This window comes from Pseudophryne corroboree, chromosome 9 (genome assembly GCF_028390025.1).
Source record: "Pseudophryne corroboree isolate aPseCor3 chromosome 9, aPseCor3.hap2, whole genome shotgun sequence".
Classification (NCBI taxonomy): domain Eukaryota; kingdom Metazoa; phylum Chordata; class Amphibia; order Anura; family Myobatrachidae; genus Pseudophryne; species Pseudophryne corroboree.
The window spans coordinates 329,955,088-329,969,513 of NC_086452.1; the positions used below are offsets into that span (position 1 = coordinate 329,955,088).

General features: G+C 45.4%; 1 protein-coding gene across 2 annotated transcripts in view; it reads left to right on the plus strand.

Moving 5' to 3' along the window:
- Positions 1-14,426, plus strand: part of CSNK1E (casein kinase 1 epsilon) — a 121,518-nt gene that overhangs the window by 64,804 nt on the left and 42,288 nt on the right. For both annotated transcript variants that reach the window (XM_063940545.1, XM_063940546.1), the window contains exon 2: positions 85-168. In XM_063940545.1, coding sequence (XP_063796615.1) covers positions 93-168 — 76 coding nt within the window. In that variant the 5' untranslated portion in view covers positions 85-92. The remainder of the gene's footprint in view (positions 1-84; positions 169-14,426) is intronic.

Genomic DNA, 14,426 nt, shown 5'->3' on the forward strand with positions numbered 1-14,426 from the left:
TGTATTTATGGAAATAATGTGCTGTTAAAAATAAATTGAAAACAAACTGCTATCATGCTTTGTAACCTATGTCTCTGTTTCTAGGTTAAACGATGGAGCTCAGAGTGGGAAATAAGTACAGGCTGGGCAGGAAGATTGGAAGTGGCTCCTTTGGGGACATCTATTTAGGTAAGCAGGGGTGCTCTCCAATACTGCCGACTGGGGGTTAACAGCTGCACCCATGCCACATCTAGTACCTTTATATTTTCCATTGCAATTTCATGATCATGCTTGTGTAACCAGAACACTGTCATTTTTGTGTATGACAGCACTGATTCGCCTGTCAAATTTTACTCTTTCCATTAACTGTTTGCCAACCGTCATACGATGTAAACTTGTAGCTCTGATTTCAGTAGTCCGAACTACATTGTTTAAATACCTATATCATGGGCCTATCTCCATCTAGCACTGGCATCAGGCTTTCAGTTACAACACTGAACAGTACAAAAATCCCCGGTGATCAGTTAAATATGAACATTATGGGGGATATTCGATTGTTTGAAAAGTCCGTTGGGTGTCTGTCTGTTTTTTTTTTTTTCCTATCTAAGAAAGGAAAAAACAGACACCCAACCGACTTTTCAAGCATTTGAATTCCCCCCTATGAATGTTATGTAATCCAAAGAGGAGATGAGATTTGTACATGGGTATTGGCACAGAAACCTGGTGACGTCAGTGAGACCTCAGTGGCTCTTCCTTCAGGCTGGACATGGCCTTGTCAAAGCAGGGGAATAGTGATTCAGCTCTCCCATATAGCTTTGCATTAATCTATTCCGATAGTGATCTGTTGCCTTTCAGTCAGCATTATATCACTACTGATGTTAGGCCCCCAAAATATAAATGTTAAAAGAAAAATAATTGAAACAAATTTTCCTTCTCAGAAGTTGCTTTTCAGCCCCCAAAATGTTGTCACCTTCTCTGTCACACTCTGACATACTACTCACTCATCATGCATGCACAATATGTGCGGTTCGGAATCGGCTAAGAAGGCACCATCACCACAATTAAATAGCCTTTCCCAGCCCTATCCCTACTCCCACGGAGAGGGTTTGCTTCAAAGCAGCTGTGATAATACCTCACGAACACAGTAGACGCATAGCTATCCTCATGAGAGCTATTTTTGCCAAATTTTTGGGAAGGGGGTTGATCTAATTATATAAAAGTAATTTTTTTTTTATGTATTTTTTTTTTTGCCATATCAGTTTGCTTGAGAAGACTAAACTGTGTACTTTATTAAACTGAGGCATCTCCAAAACCTAAGACATGGTTATGAGACAGAAACTTATTCCTGTTATTAAGTGCTAACATCAGTGGTGATTGGTTAAATAGGATTAATCATTAAGTGCTGTAGTTAAATATATGAATAGTTAAATATCAGAGCAATCTGAGAATTATTCACATGTTGCTCACTGGCAGCATCCAGAGTCATTGACCTTTAATACATGGGTTTTCCTGTTAGCAGATATATATTCTGCAGTATTTTCCAGTTTATTTTATTTTTCATCCTTGCTGGTTTACATTTCACAAGTGACCATCAGAGAGAGGCTTTTTCACTATTCCATCAAGTTCTCTGCTCTCAGGGTATGCGTAGAGTAATGCAGAGGAGACGACTTTGTGTGATATTATCATAGAAACCTCTAGGCAGCAAAAGCTCAGCATTAATAGCTGATACGTGCTAGTATACCATGCCAGTGGCCTCTTTCACATGTATTCCTAGACTCCTCTAACAAGGATGATTCCATTATATAGTAACCCCTCGTGTACTACAAACTATTAGGGCCCCCATCCACTAGTGAGACTTATCTGACCTGAAAGTCGGATCCGATTTTCCGCCGACCTTTCTGGCAGCTTTCCGGGAGTCCTGCGATTACGATTTACAACTGAGTGTTTTTTTATTTATTTTTATTTTACATCGGATGAATCGCATCCAATTGTGTACAAATGCATTCCGATGTGCCCCTTTTCCTCCGATTGCGATAAATAATCATGGCAGCCATGACGATCTGAGAATATGATCCGAGGAGCATGGGAACGTGCCTCGGATCGGAATCGGAGGAAAATGACATGTGATGTTACACTTTTCATCTGATCCATAAAACAGAAAGCTCTGAATCAGATGAAAATTGGTCATATTGCACTAGTGGATGGGGGCCTTTAGACTAATACCTAAATCTTTGCTAATATAATTTCAAGTCCCCAATTTGTTATATACTCTAAATTTTGTTATAGAGGTCACCTGTCAAATTTTAATTGCAATGAATTTTCCTCTATCAGCCAGCGATACTATGAAGGCTTACCCTGGAACCCTGCTAATGGTACCATATGTTGCGCTGGGTTGCACAGTCTATAGTTTTAATGTAAAATTGTGCAGATGCACAGTGCTGACTAAGCTGGCCGGCAAGCTGTGAGGACATGCATCTTCTGGAGCTCATTTTAGGCTGTGGATGAGCATGGAACACCCAGATAATTTCACCTTCTCCCTTTTATGATATGTGGGAGCCCTAATAATAAATACACGTAGTTTATTAATTTACAGGCCTTAGTAAAACATATGTAAGTAAACGCAATATTTAAAACAGAAATGATGGTTTAAAGCAGAAGATCCCAAACTGTGTGCCGTGGCTCCCTGGGGTGCCTCGGGACACTTGCTGGGGTGCCCTGAGTTGGTGGTCCAGGACCAATTCATATTATTCATGGTCAATATAATAGGCAAAACCAGTGCTGGTGGCTGCCAGTCATAAAATATGTGGCCAAACAGAAGCAAATCTTGTCCCTCACCACACAACTGACCCTAAGGATGACATATAAACGCAATCTACTTAATGTAATATTTCTTTCTAAATTTCTCAATAAGAAATTTTTGGCCTAGGGGTGCCGTGAAAAATATTCGGATATTCTAGGGCGCCGTGATTCAAAAATGTTTGGAAACCACTGGTTTAAAGGCTTAAAGTAACTGTACATGTCACGCCACGGCCCTTTTGGTGGCCATAAACACTGCACCACCTCCCTGCCTCTCGTTTGATATGCTAATTGCTGCTCTTGAAAATTGTGTGCAGTGTTCAGGGTCAGAGAGTGGTACATGTATGAAATCTCCTAAGACCCATGGGTAGACCCTGAAATCTCCTAAGACACATCCAGGAATACAGTTAATAGAGCCCATAACGGTGTGTTGTTTGGCATGTCTTCTACCCAGTACCACACTTTGTGGTACTGAATGCTCCCTTACCTTTTTACATCTTCAGGGATGGTACAGGAAATTGTCACCACTTTTTATGGCATGTGAATGCGTTTCTTAAAAGCCAAAGTGCAGACTGTCTGTAGGTGTTGCGGGATCTGTAACATACTGACCCTTATCCGCTTCACTGATGTTGTTCTGGCTCAGACACCCAGGGTCAGTGTTTCTATTTCTGGGTGATCTTCGGGAGAACATCTGCTGGCTGCCTTCCATGTTAGGGTCCTGGAGGTTTCCCGTGTCTGGAAACACTGCCCCCTCCTCAGGAACGGCTATTCTTGTGGGTCATTGGAGTTCCATGGGATTACACGTTGTGCAGACATTAGACTTAAAGTATTGGCTGATGAGCAGGGACAAACGTAAAGACGGCTGAGACCTGACATAATCAGGTACTTAGCTCATCAATTCCTATGTAACTGCTTGTCCTGCAGGGCTTAGTACAAATCGTTCATTTCTTTCTTATTATTAGAAGCACAATATAACACAAGATGAATCTCTTGACCCACCTAGCCTGCACCTCTCTGAGGGTTAAGTCTGGGGACTCTGGTCTTTGTAAATAGTTTTGTCCATGAAAGCTATTTGCAGTAATACAGGTGTTGTCCTTTTTGGTGATGATGTCAAGAGGTTTCTCAATCTTCTTGTCCCAAATTTACTTTTTTTAATAAATAATGCTCCTGAAGATATAACACCATTATTTAGTTAATATATCCTGTAGCATGTTTTGGTACAGGAGTACCTTTTGAAGTTTAGATTTCACCCGTTTGTCTTAATACATTTTTTTACCGAAAGCCAACTTACTATATATTGTGGTTCATGTTTATATTACAAATTGTTCTATTTGAAGTGTAGTTGGTACTTTTTGGCTTCAACAGTATGATATTGCCTTGGGTCATGCAGCATGCTCTGTAATAAAGGGCCGGCAGTAAGAAGTGAGGTTTGGGGTAATTGCACACACATGCTTTGCTATTCTAGTAATAAAGTAAATTTTTAGCTCCTGTAGTGAGATATTTTTGAACATATCTCTAGTCCCTGTGTCGCTGATGATTGCCCCAACAAACACTGTAGAGGTCTATGCATGTAAATGCATTGCTCAAGGGCCTTTTTTGATAAACTGCAGCTGTACAATATTCTGTATTGCAGCAAAACAGAATATTAAGTGCCGCAGCAAACAGGATGACCAAGATAAATAGATCTTTGTATCATATTAAGGCCCAGATTTATAAAATTGGAGAGAGATAAAGTACCAACCAATTAGTCTCATTTCTTAAACACCACCTATAAAATGACAGGAGCTGATTAGTTAGTACTTTATCTCTCTCCACTTTACCTTTCGCCAAGCTTTGATAAATATGGGCCTAAAATACTAAATGCAGGTTAGTACCCCTTTCAGACCGCCTGAGGCGGGTTGCAGCCGGTAGCCTGACACGGGAGCTCCCAAGGTGCAACCCACCGCCACTGTAAGCACCCCGGCGTATTGCCGTGTTGGTGACGTCAGCGGTAACGTGGGGGGAGCGCTTCAAGATCACATGATCTCCAAGCGCCGCCCCTTCCACACACCGTGAACAGGAAACGGGTCACATCGACCTGGCTCCCGTTCACACCGCACATTGAGCCAGGTTGAAAACGTTCAACCCTGCTCGCTACCCGAGGTTGAATACCGGGTCGCTCGACCTGGTATTTCATCCCTGGCATCTTTCAGACCGCACATTAACCCGGGTTATGCGCATTCATGTGCCAATAACCCGTGTTCAAGGTGGCGGACTGAAAGGGGTATTATTGAATTATCGTTACTAGGGACGGTGAGATTGGGAATATGTTTTCTGGCCTTTATTAAATCTAATCCCTATATTACGGTTTTGGATATTGAACCATAGGTTTCTTATCAGGTGGGTCTGGTATGTTTTATGTACTGGTTATCAGGCTTTTGTTATGTTTTATCTTCTGTGTAAATGTAGAAGATGCAGTATATTTGTAACCCCATTCTAATATATGAAACACAAGCTAAATTCAGCAGCATAAAGATTTACAGTTGTCACTGTAGAAGGATGATTGCCACATTCATTTTTCATGACCATACACAAAGGATCTGTTTCCGGACTTATTCATACACATGAACAGCTAAATTAGATTTGGCGCTCAGGACGGATCACATGGGAATGTATTATTGTCGTGTACACTAGATATCCCTTGTGATCAGACACAGTTTGCTTTCTGACTTGCCTTTAGCATGTCTGTGCTGCAGCAGTGTGAAAACAGGATGTTTCTTGCCATTTAGAATCTGAGGAAATGGGAGGCTGCTGCAGTGTAAGGGGTGCTTGCGGGGGGATCAAAGATATAGCTATATTCGTTTGGTGCTGCTTGTGCTTTTTTAAAGGGTTAAATATAGTCTTCATGGACTATGAGGAAGGATGGGAACATGGCTGGTCTGTGTTCAGTGAGTGTGTTTGGAAGTGGAATGTTCCATGAGGGAAAGAGGTGAGCTGAATTGAATTTGTTTCCCCAGCCCCGTCCTCTCTGCTGTAGACTTCTGCTGTCTATCCCCCTCTGCTGGGCTGGCTCGGGAGCTTCCGCTTTATCTTTGATTAAAAGCATGCAAGCAGCTTCACCAAAGCGGAAGAGATGTACATGTGCCAAATGAAGTGAAGATCAACTAATACAGAAGTGTGTGTGTGTATAATTATATAAAATATGGTATAAAGAGGTACAGCACTTAATTTGTAGCAAAACACAGATGTTACGTTTAAAATATAGCCAAAGATGTCCGCATTAGCCATGCCTGAAATGTTGCTGATGACTTATGGTGTGCTTTAAGCCTAGTAAATACATTGGTGTTTTTAAAAAAAAAACGTTAGAGTGCCGTTCATCTTCTACCATATGCTATAGACTTCTCTGGCACCCTTATATACAGAGTGCTTCAAAAAGATGGACCCAATTTCAAAGCAATATTTCTCTTACGTCCTAGCGGATACTGGGGTCTTTACTTTAGTACTATGGGGTATAGATCGGGTCCACTGGAGCCTGGCACTAAAAAAACTTTTAGTGTATGTGTGTGCTGGCTCCTCCCCTCTATGCCCTTCCTACCAGACTCAGTTTAGAAAAATGTGCCCAAGGAGCCGAGTGCACTTCTCTGGTGCTCCAGAGATTTTTCTCTAAATTTAATTTAGTTTATTATTTTCAGGTAGCTCTGCTTGGTAAACAGACTACCTGCTGTGTGAGACTTGAGGGGGGACCGAACCAACCTCCTGAGGGTTAATGGTGCGTAATCCCAGCTGACAAGACACCGAGCTGCTGAGGTGCTGATCACTCATCGTCAGTATGTGTGCCCACGCCAGCAGCTAGCCGCCACCCTCTAACAGATACCAAAGAACAGGTGCGGTGAGTGTTACACCCAGGCCACGGTTAGCGGGTCCCCGATGCAGTTTTGCAGCAGTCACAGGCCCGGAGCTGCGGTGCCCGCCGCAGACGAACTGGCTCAGGGCTGTTGCCCCGCAGTGCTCACTGTCTTTAAGGCTTTGTGTGGACTGTTTAATGGACTTCTCATGTGTTTTACTACTGTGGACCGTAAAATCTTTGTGAGGGACCGCACGCCATTGCAAGCGGCGGGGCTTCCCGGAGCGGGACCAGAGGCGGGAAGGCGCCATTTCCTGCTACTACGGATTATCAAGGCTGCATGCATACGGCTCCTCCAGAACCCACGCTGTTATAGACTGTTAAAACTGGTACCAGGGGGTCATAGACAAGGGGGAGCATGCCAGAGGTAGTGCGGCTGCACTTATATTACATACACTTATTTCCACACATTGTGCTGCTGTGTTGTGTGCGCTGGGTCCGCTCTTCAGTGTCACTCCAGGGGCTCTCTAGGGTCTGTGTGGGGTGTTGGTCAAGGGACTGCGCTGTAGTTTCCTGTATAATGTCTGTGGACATGGTTATGTGTGCTGCTTATAATTCTACCTAGTATTCAGCGGGGTCACTCGTGTGAGCAATGTTCCTTATCTCATCAAGGGCCCAGCTCACAGGCACCTGACTGGTTAGATAGCTTTAAGAGCATGATTCAAAATGTAAATTCTGAATTGGCTGCAGCTAAAAGCGAGAGACCGGTGTTACAACACTCCATTGATTGTGTGGCTAAAGCAGGCTTCTCAGCCCCCTTTAGTGGCTTCACATAAACCAGGCATGTCCAAACTGCGGCCCTCCAGCTGTTGCAAAACTACATATACCAGCATGCCCTGACACAGTTTTGCGGTCAGAGAATGCTAAAGCTGTGTCAGGGCATGCTGGGATGTGTAGTTTCTCAACAGCTGGAGGGCCGCAGTTTGGACATGCCTGACATAAACGCTCACTGCCACAGGTTTTCCATTCTGATTCTGATCAGCCAGATGTGGGACGAGGACATCTCTCTGTCCCCTGGGGTGGAGGCTCTCATTTTTGCTGTAAGAGAGGTCCTCCACATACCAGATCAGGAGGCGGAACCAGATGAGGAGTTATACTTTAATGTTAGACCTAAGAGTTCAGCTAGCTTTCCGGTGTCTAAAGAGTTAAACTCCCTGGCCAGGGAGGTTTGGTTAAACCGTGATAAAAAAAATTAAATTCCTCAGAGGTTTTTAATCTACCTTTCCCCTTCCAGCTGCTGATAGGAAGGTCTGGGAACCTCGGGTGAGGGACCTCATTTCCTACGGATACCGGCTGGAATTTCAAACACTCCCTCCTCACAGGTTTTTCAAGTCGGGCTTACCAGCTTTACCCGCAGCAAAAGGGGACACCTGCCTGCCATGCTGTGTAAAATGGGGACACCTGCCTGCCATGCTGTGTAAAATGGGGACACCTGCCTGCCGTGCTGTGTAAAATGGGGACACCTGCCTGCCGTGCTGTGTAAAATGGGGACACCTCCCTGCCGCGCTGTGTAAAATGGGGACACCTCCCTGCCGCGCTGTGTAAAATGGGGACACCTCCCTGCCGCGCTGTGTAAAATGGGGACACCTGCCTGCCGCGCTGTGTAAAATGGGGACACCTGCCTGCCGCGCTGTGTAAAATGGGGACACCTGCCTGCCGCGCTGTGTAAAATGGGGACACCTGCCTGCCGCGCTGTGTAAAATGGGGACACGTGCCTGCCGCGCTGTGTAAAATGGGGACACTTGCCTGCTGTAATGTGTAAGATGGGGACTTGTGATTTTTTTTTTTTTTTTCCCTGTGGTGGCCGGGATGATATCAGATGAGGCCACGCCCACTTTAATGAGACCACGCCTATTTTAATCAGGCCACGTCCCCTTGTCGGGAGCGCGCGTGCATTTTTTTCTATAGCAATGGGGGGTGGCGCATTTTGAAATCTCGCACTGGGAGCCAAATTGGCTAGAAACGGCCCTGCGGAGAAGTGAGCCAGTGGAGTAGTTGCCCCATCAACCAATCAGCAGCTCTGTATCATTTTATAGTATGCAAATTATAGATGTTACTCCAGTGCTGATTGGTTGCCATGGGCAACTTCTCCACTGGCTCACTTCTTCGCTCTTATCACTGCTTAGTAAATGTCCCCCTAAGGTCCTTATTATGATTGTTTTGTATATTTACAGTAATTTGTCCAACTACAATATATATTTGGAGTTTGAAAAATTCAATGACTTCGCACCATTCAAAATTCCTTAGCTGTTGCAAATATCCTCATAAACAAGCAGACACCAAAGTGGATGTTTCACATTTGTTTATGGTGTTAGAATGATTTTGACACCAACCTGTAGTTGGTATGTTATATCCCCTTTCCACTGCCGCTAAAACCTGGGTTATTGCCATGATTACCTGGGTCGGACCCAGGATTTTGGTGGAAAAGGGTTATGAATTATGAGCTAGCTGTAAAACAGGCCATGATTGGCTACTCAGGTTTATTACCAGTTATTTATTATTATTATTATTATCCATTATTTATATGGCGCCACAAGGGATCCGCAGCGCCCATTACACAGTACATAATAAAATGAGCAAACAAGAAAACTGCACTTACAGTACAGGACAAAATAGGACAGGTATAGAAAACTCAGGGTTAGGTGCCATCAAAGGGAGTGTGGAGTATAAGATAGTGTAAGTAAGAAAAGGAAAGGCACATGAGGAAAGAAGGCTCTGCTCTTGCGAGCTTACAATCTAAAAGGTGAGGGGCTAACAGACCAGAGTGACACAGACGGGGTAGACAGTGAGCATAGACTAGAGGGTTAGGAGGAGAGTTGACTGGGTAGAACACACACATTCTGTAGCGCCATTGGCCTTTCACATCTGCCCCAGTGGAGCTTACAGTCTATATTCTCTACCTCATTTCAACACAAACATACACACTAGAATTATTTTATTTTGTTGGGAGACATTTATCCCTACTTATATATTTGTGGATTACATTGATTCCAAATATATTTGTTTTACCTGGTTACAATGTCTTCCTGTTTGGATTATAGGGTTTTGTTTTTTTGTCTCCTTGGAGTAATATGATCTACAAATTCTTTCAATACTATACAACGCTATTGCAAATGTTTATAAAATGGTTATGGCTCCCAATTATTTTGAAAAGAACAAAAAAACCTTTTTCTCTAACGTCCTAAGTGGATGCTGGGACTCCGTAAGGACCATGGGGAATAGCGGCTCCGCAGGAGACAGGGCACAAAATAAAAGCTTGAGATATCAGGTGGTGTGCACTGGCTCCTCCCCCTATGACCCTCCTCCAAGCCAGTTAGATTTTTGTGCCCGGCCGAGAAGGGTGCAAACTAGGTAGCTCTCCAGAGCTGCTTAGAATAAAAGTTTAGTTAGGTTTTTTTATTTTCAGTGAGTCCTGCTGGCAACAGGCTCACTGCATCGTGGGACTAAGGGGAGAAGAAGCGAACTCACCTGAGTGCAGAGTGGATTGGGCTTCTTAGGCTACTGGACGTTAGCTCCAGAGGGACGATCACAGGTTCAGCCTGGATGGGTCACCGGAGCCGCGCCGCCATCCCCCTTACAGAGCCAGAAGAGACGAAGGTCCGGTGAAAGCGGCGGCAGAAGACATCCTGTCTTCAAGACTAAGGTAGCGCACAGCACCGCAGCTGTGCGCCATTGCTCTCAGCACACTTCACACTCCGGTCACTGAGGGTGCAGGGCGCTGGGGGGGAGCGCCCTGAGACGCAATATAACACACACATACCTTAGCTGGCAAAAGGAATACATCACATATAGCTCCAGGGCTATATGGATGTATTTTTCCCCCTGCCATTTTACACAAAAAAGCGGGAGTTAAGGACGTCGTGAAGGGGCGGGGCCTATCTCCTCAGCACACTGGCGCCATTATTCCCTCACAGCTCCGCTGGAAGGACGGCTCCCTGATTCTCCCCTGCAGTACTGCATCTGATTCAGGGTAAAAAAGAGAAGGGGGGGCATTTTGGCAGCAAATAACTAGATTAACAGCAGCTATAAGGGATTAACACTTATATAAGGTTATCCCTGTATATATATAGCGCTGGGTGTGTGCTGGCAGACTCTCCCTCTGTCTCTCCAAAGGGCTAAGTGGGGTCCTGTCCTCTATCAGAGCATTCCCGGTGTGTGTGCTGTGTGTCGGTACGCGTGTGTCGACATGTATGAGGAGGAAAATGAGGTGGAGGCGGAGCAGTTGCCTGTGTTAGTGATGTCACCCCCTAGGGAGTCGACACCTGACTGGATGATTGTGTTTAAGCAATTAAGTGATAATGTCAGCAATTTACAAAAAACTGTTGACGACATGAGAAAGCCGGCAAATCAATTAGTGCCTGTTCAGGCGTCTCAGACACCCTCAGGGGCCCTAAAACGGCCGCTACCTCAGTGGGTCGACACGGATCCAGATACAGATACTGAATCTAGTGTCGACGGTGACGAGACAAACGTAATGTCCAGTAGGGCCACACGTTACATGATCACGGCAATGAAAGAGGCATTAAACCTTTCTGACACTACAAATACCTCAAATGCGGGTATTATGTGGGGTGTGAAAAAACTGCCAATAGTTTTTCCTGAGTCTGAGGAAATAAATGAGGTGTGTGATAAAGCGTGGGTTTCCCCCGATAAAAAACAGCTAATTTCTAATAAGTTATTAGCACTATACCCTTTCCCGCCAGAGGTTAGGGCACGGTGGGAAACACCCCCTAGGGTAGATAAGGCGCTCACACGTTTATCTAAACAAGTAGCGTTACCGTCCCCTGATACGGCCACCCTCAAAGAACCAGCTGATAGGAGGCTGAAAAATATCCTGAAAAGTATATACACACATACTGGTGTTATACTGCGACCAGCAATCGCATCAGCCTGGATGTGCAGTGCTGGAGTCGCATGGGCGGATTCCCTGACCGAGAATATTGATACCCTGGATAGGGACAATATTCTGTTAACTATAGAACATTTAAAGGATGCATTGCTATATATGCGTGATGCGCAGAGGGATATTTGTACCCTGGCATCAAGAGTAAGCGCAATGTCCATCTCTGCCAGAAGAGCATTATGGACCAGACAGTGGTCAGGGGACGCAGATTCCAAACGGCACATGGAAGTATTGCCGTATAAGGGGGAGGAGTTATTTGGGGCTGGTCTAACAGACCTGGTGGCCACGGCAACGGCTGGAAAATCCACCTTTTTACCCCAGGTTACTTCACATCAACAGAAAAAGACACAGTCTTTTCAAACTCAGTCCTTTCGTTCCCATAAGTACAAGCGAGCAAAAGGTCACTCTTTTCTGCCCAAGGGCAGAGGAAGAGGAAAAAGGTAGCACCATGCAGCCGCTTCCCAGGAGCAGAAGCCCTCCCCTGCTTCTGCCAAGTCTTCAGCATGACGCTGGGGCTTTACAAGCAGACTCAGACACGGTGGGGGCCCGTCTCAAGTATTTCAACGCGCAGTGGGCTCACTCGCAAGTGGATCCCTGGATTCTACAGGTAGTATCACAGGGGTACAAACTGGAATTCGAGGCGTTTCCTCCTCATCGGTTCCTGAAGTCTGCTTTACCAAAGTCTCCCTCCGACAGGGAGGCAGTTCTGGAAGCCATTCACAAGCTGTACTCCCAGCAGGTGATAATCAAGGTACCCCTCTTACAACAGGGGAAGGGGTATTATTCCACACTATTTGTGGTACCGAAGCCGGACGGCTCGGTGAGACCAATATTAAATCTAAAATCTTTGAACACTTACATAAAAAGGTTCAAATTCAAGATGGAGTCACTCAGAGCGGTGATAGCGAACCTGGAAGAGGGGGACTATATGGTGTCGCTGGACATCAAGGATGCTTATCTCCACGTCCCAATATATCCTTCTCACCAAGGGTACCTCAGGATTGTAGTACAAAACTGTCATTATCAGTTTCAGACGCTGCCGTTTGGATTGTCCACGGCGCCTCGGGTCTTTACCAAGGTAATGGCCAAAATGATGATTCTTCTACGAAGAAAAGGCATCTTAATTATCCCTTACTTGGACGATCTCCTGATAAGGGCAAGAACCAAGGAACAGTTAGAAGTCGGAGTGGCACTATCTCAGGTAGTGCTAAGTCAGCACGGATGGATTCTAAATATTCCAAAATCGCAGCTGATTCCAACGACACGTCTACTGTTCTTAGGAATGATTCTGGACACAGTCCAGAAGAAGGTGTTTCTCCCGGAGGAGAAGGTCAGGGAGTTATCCGAGCTAGTCAGGAACCTCCTAAAACCAGGACAGGTCTCAGTGCATCAGTGCACAAGGGTCCTGGGAAAAATGGTGGCTTCTTACGAAGCGATTCCATTCGGAAGATTCCATGCAAGAACTTTTCAGTGGGATCTACTGGGAAAATGGTCCGGATCGCATCTTCAGATGCATCAACGGATAACCCTGTCGCCAAGGACAAGGGTGTCTCTCCTGTGGTGGCTTCAGAGGGCTCATCTACTAGAGGGCCGCAGATTTGGCATTCAGGATTGGATCCTGGTAACCACGGATGCCAGCCTGAGAGGCTGGGGAGCAGTCACACAGGGAAGGAATTTCCAGGGCTTGTGGTCAAGCATGGAAACATCTCTTCATATAAACATTCTAGAACTAAGGGCCATTTACAATGCCTTAATTCAAGCAAAACCTCTGCTTCAGGGTCAGGCGGTGTTGATCCAGTCGGACAACATCACGTCAGTCGCCCACATAAACAGACAGGGCGGCACGAGAAGCAGGAGGGCAATGGCAGAAACTGCAAGGATTCTTCGTGGACAGATATTGCGCCAGGTCAAGGGACCCTCAGGCAATAGCAGTGGACGCTCTGGTAACGCCGTGGGTGTACCAGTCAGTGTATGTATTCCCTCCTCTGCCCCTCATACCGAAAGTATTGAGAATCATAAGAAGGAGAGGAGTAAGAACTATACTCGTGGTTCCGGATTGGCCAAGAAGGTCTTGGTACCCGGAACTTCAAGAGATGCTCACGGACGAACCGTGGCCTTTACCTCTAAGACAGGACCTGCTACTGCAGGGGCCTTGTCTGTTCCAAGACTTACCGCGGCTGCGTTTGACGGCATGGCGGTTGAACGCCGGATCCTGAAGGACAAGGGCATTCCAGAAGAAGTCATCCCTACTCTGGTAAAAGCCAGAAAGGAAGTAACCGCAAAACATTATCACCGCATTTGGCGTAAATATGTTGCGTGGTGTGAGGCCAAGAAGGCCCCTACACAGGAATTTCAACTGGGTCGTTTCTTGCATTTCCTGCAAACAGGACTGTCTATGGGCCTAAAATTAGGGTCCATTAAGGTTCAAATTTCGGCCCTGTCGATATTCTTCCAGAAAGAACTGGCTTCAGTACCTGAAGTTCAGACATTTGTGAAAGGGGTGCTGCACATACAGCCTCCTTTTGTGCCTCCAGTGGCACCTTGGGATCTCAATGTTGTGTTGAGATTTCTAAAATCACACTGGTTTGAACCATTGTCTACGGTAGATTTAAAATATCTCACGTGGAAGGTGTCGATGCTGTTGGCCTTAGCTTCAGCTAGGCGTGTGTCAGAATTGGCGGCTTTATCATGTAAAAGCCCTTACCTAAATTTTCATTCTGACAGGGCGGAATTGAGGACTCGTCCTCAATTTCTACCTAAGGTGGTTTCTGCATTTCACATGAACCAACCTATTGTGGTACCTGCGGCTACTAGGGACTTAGAGGACTCTAAGTTGCTGGACGTTGTCAGGGCCTTGAAAATATA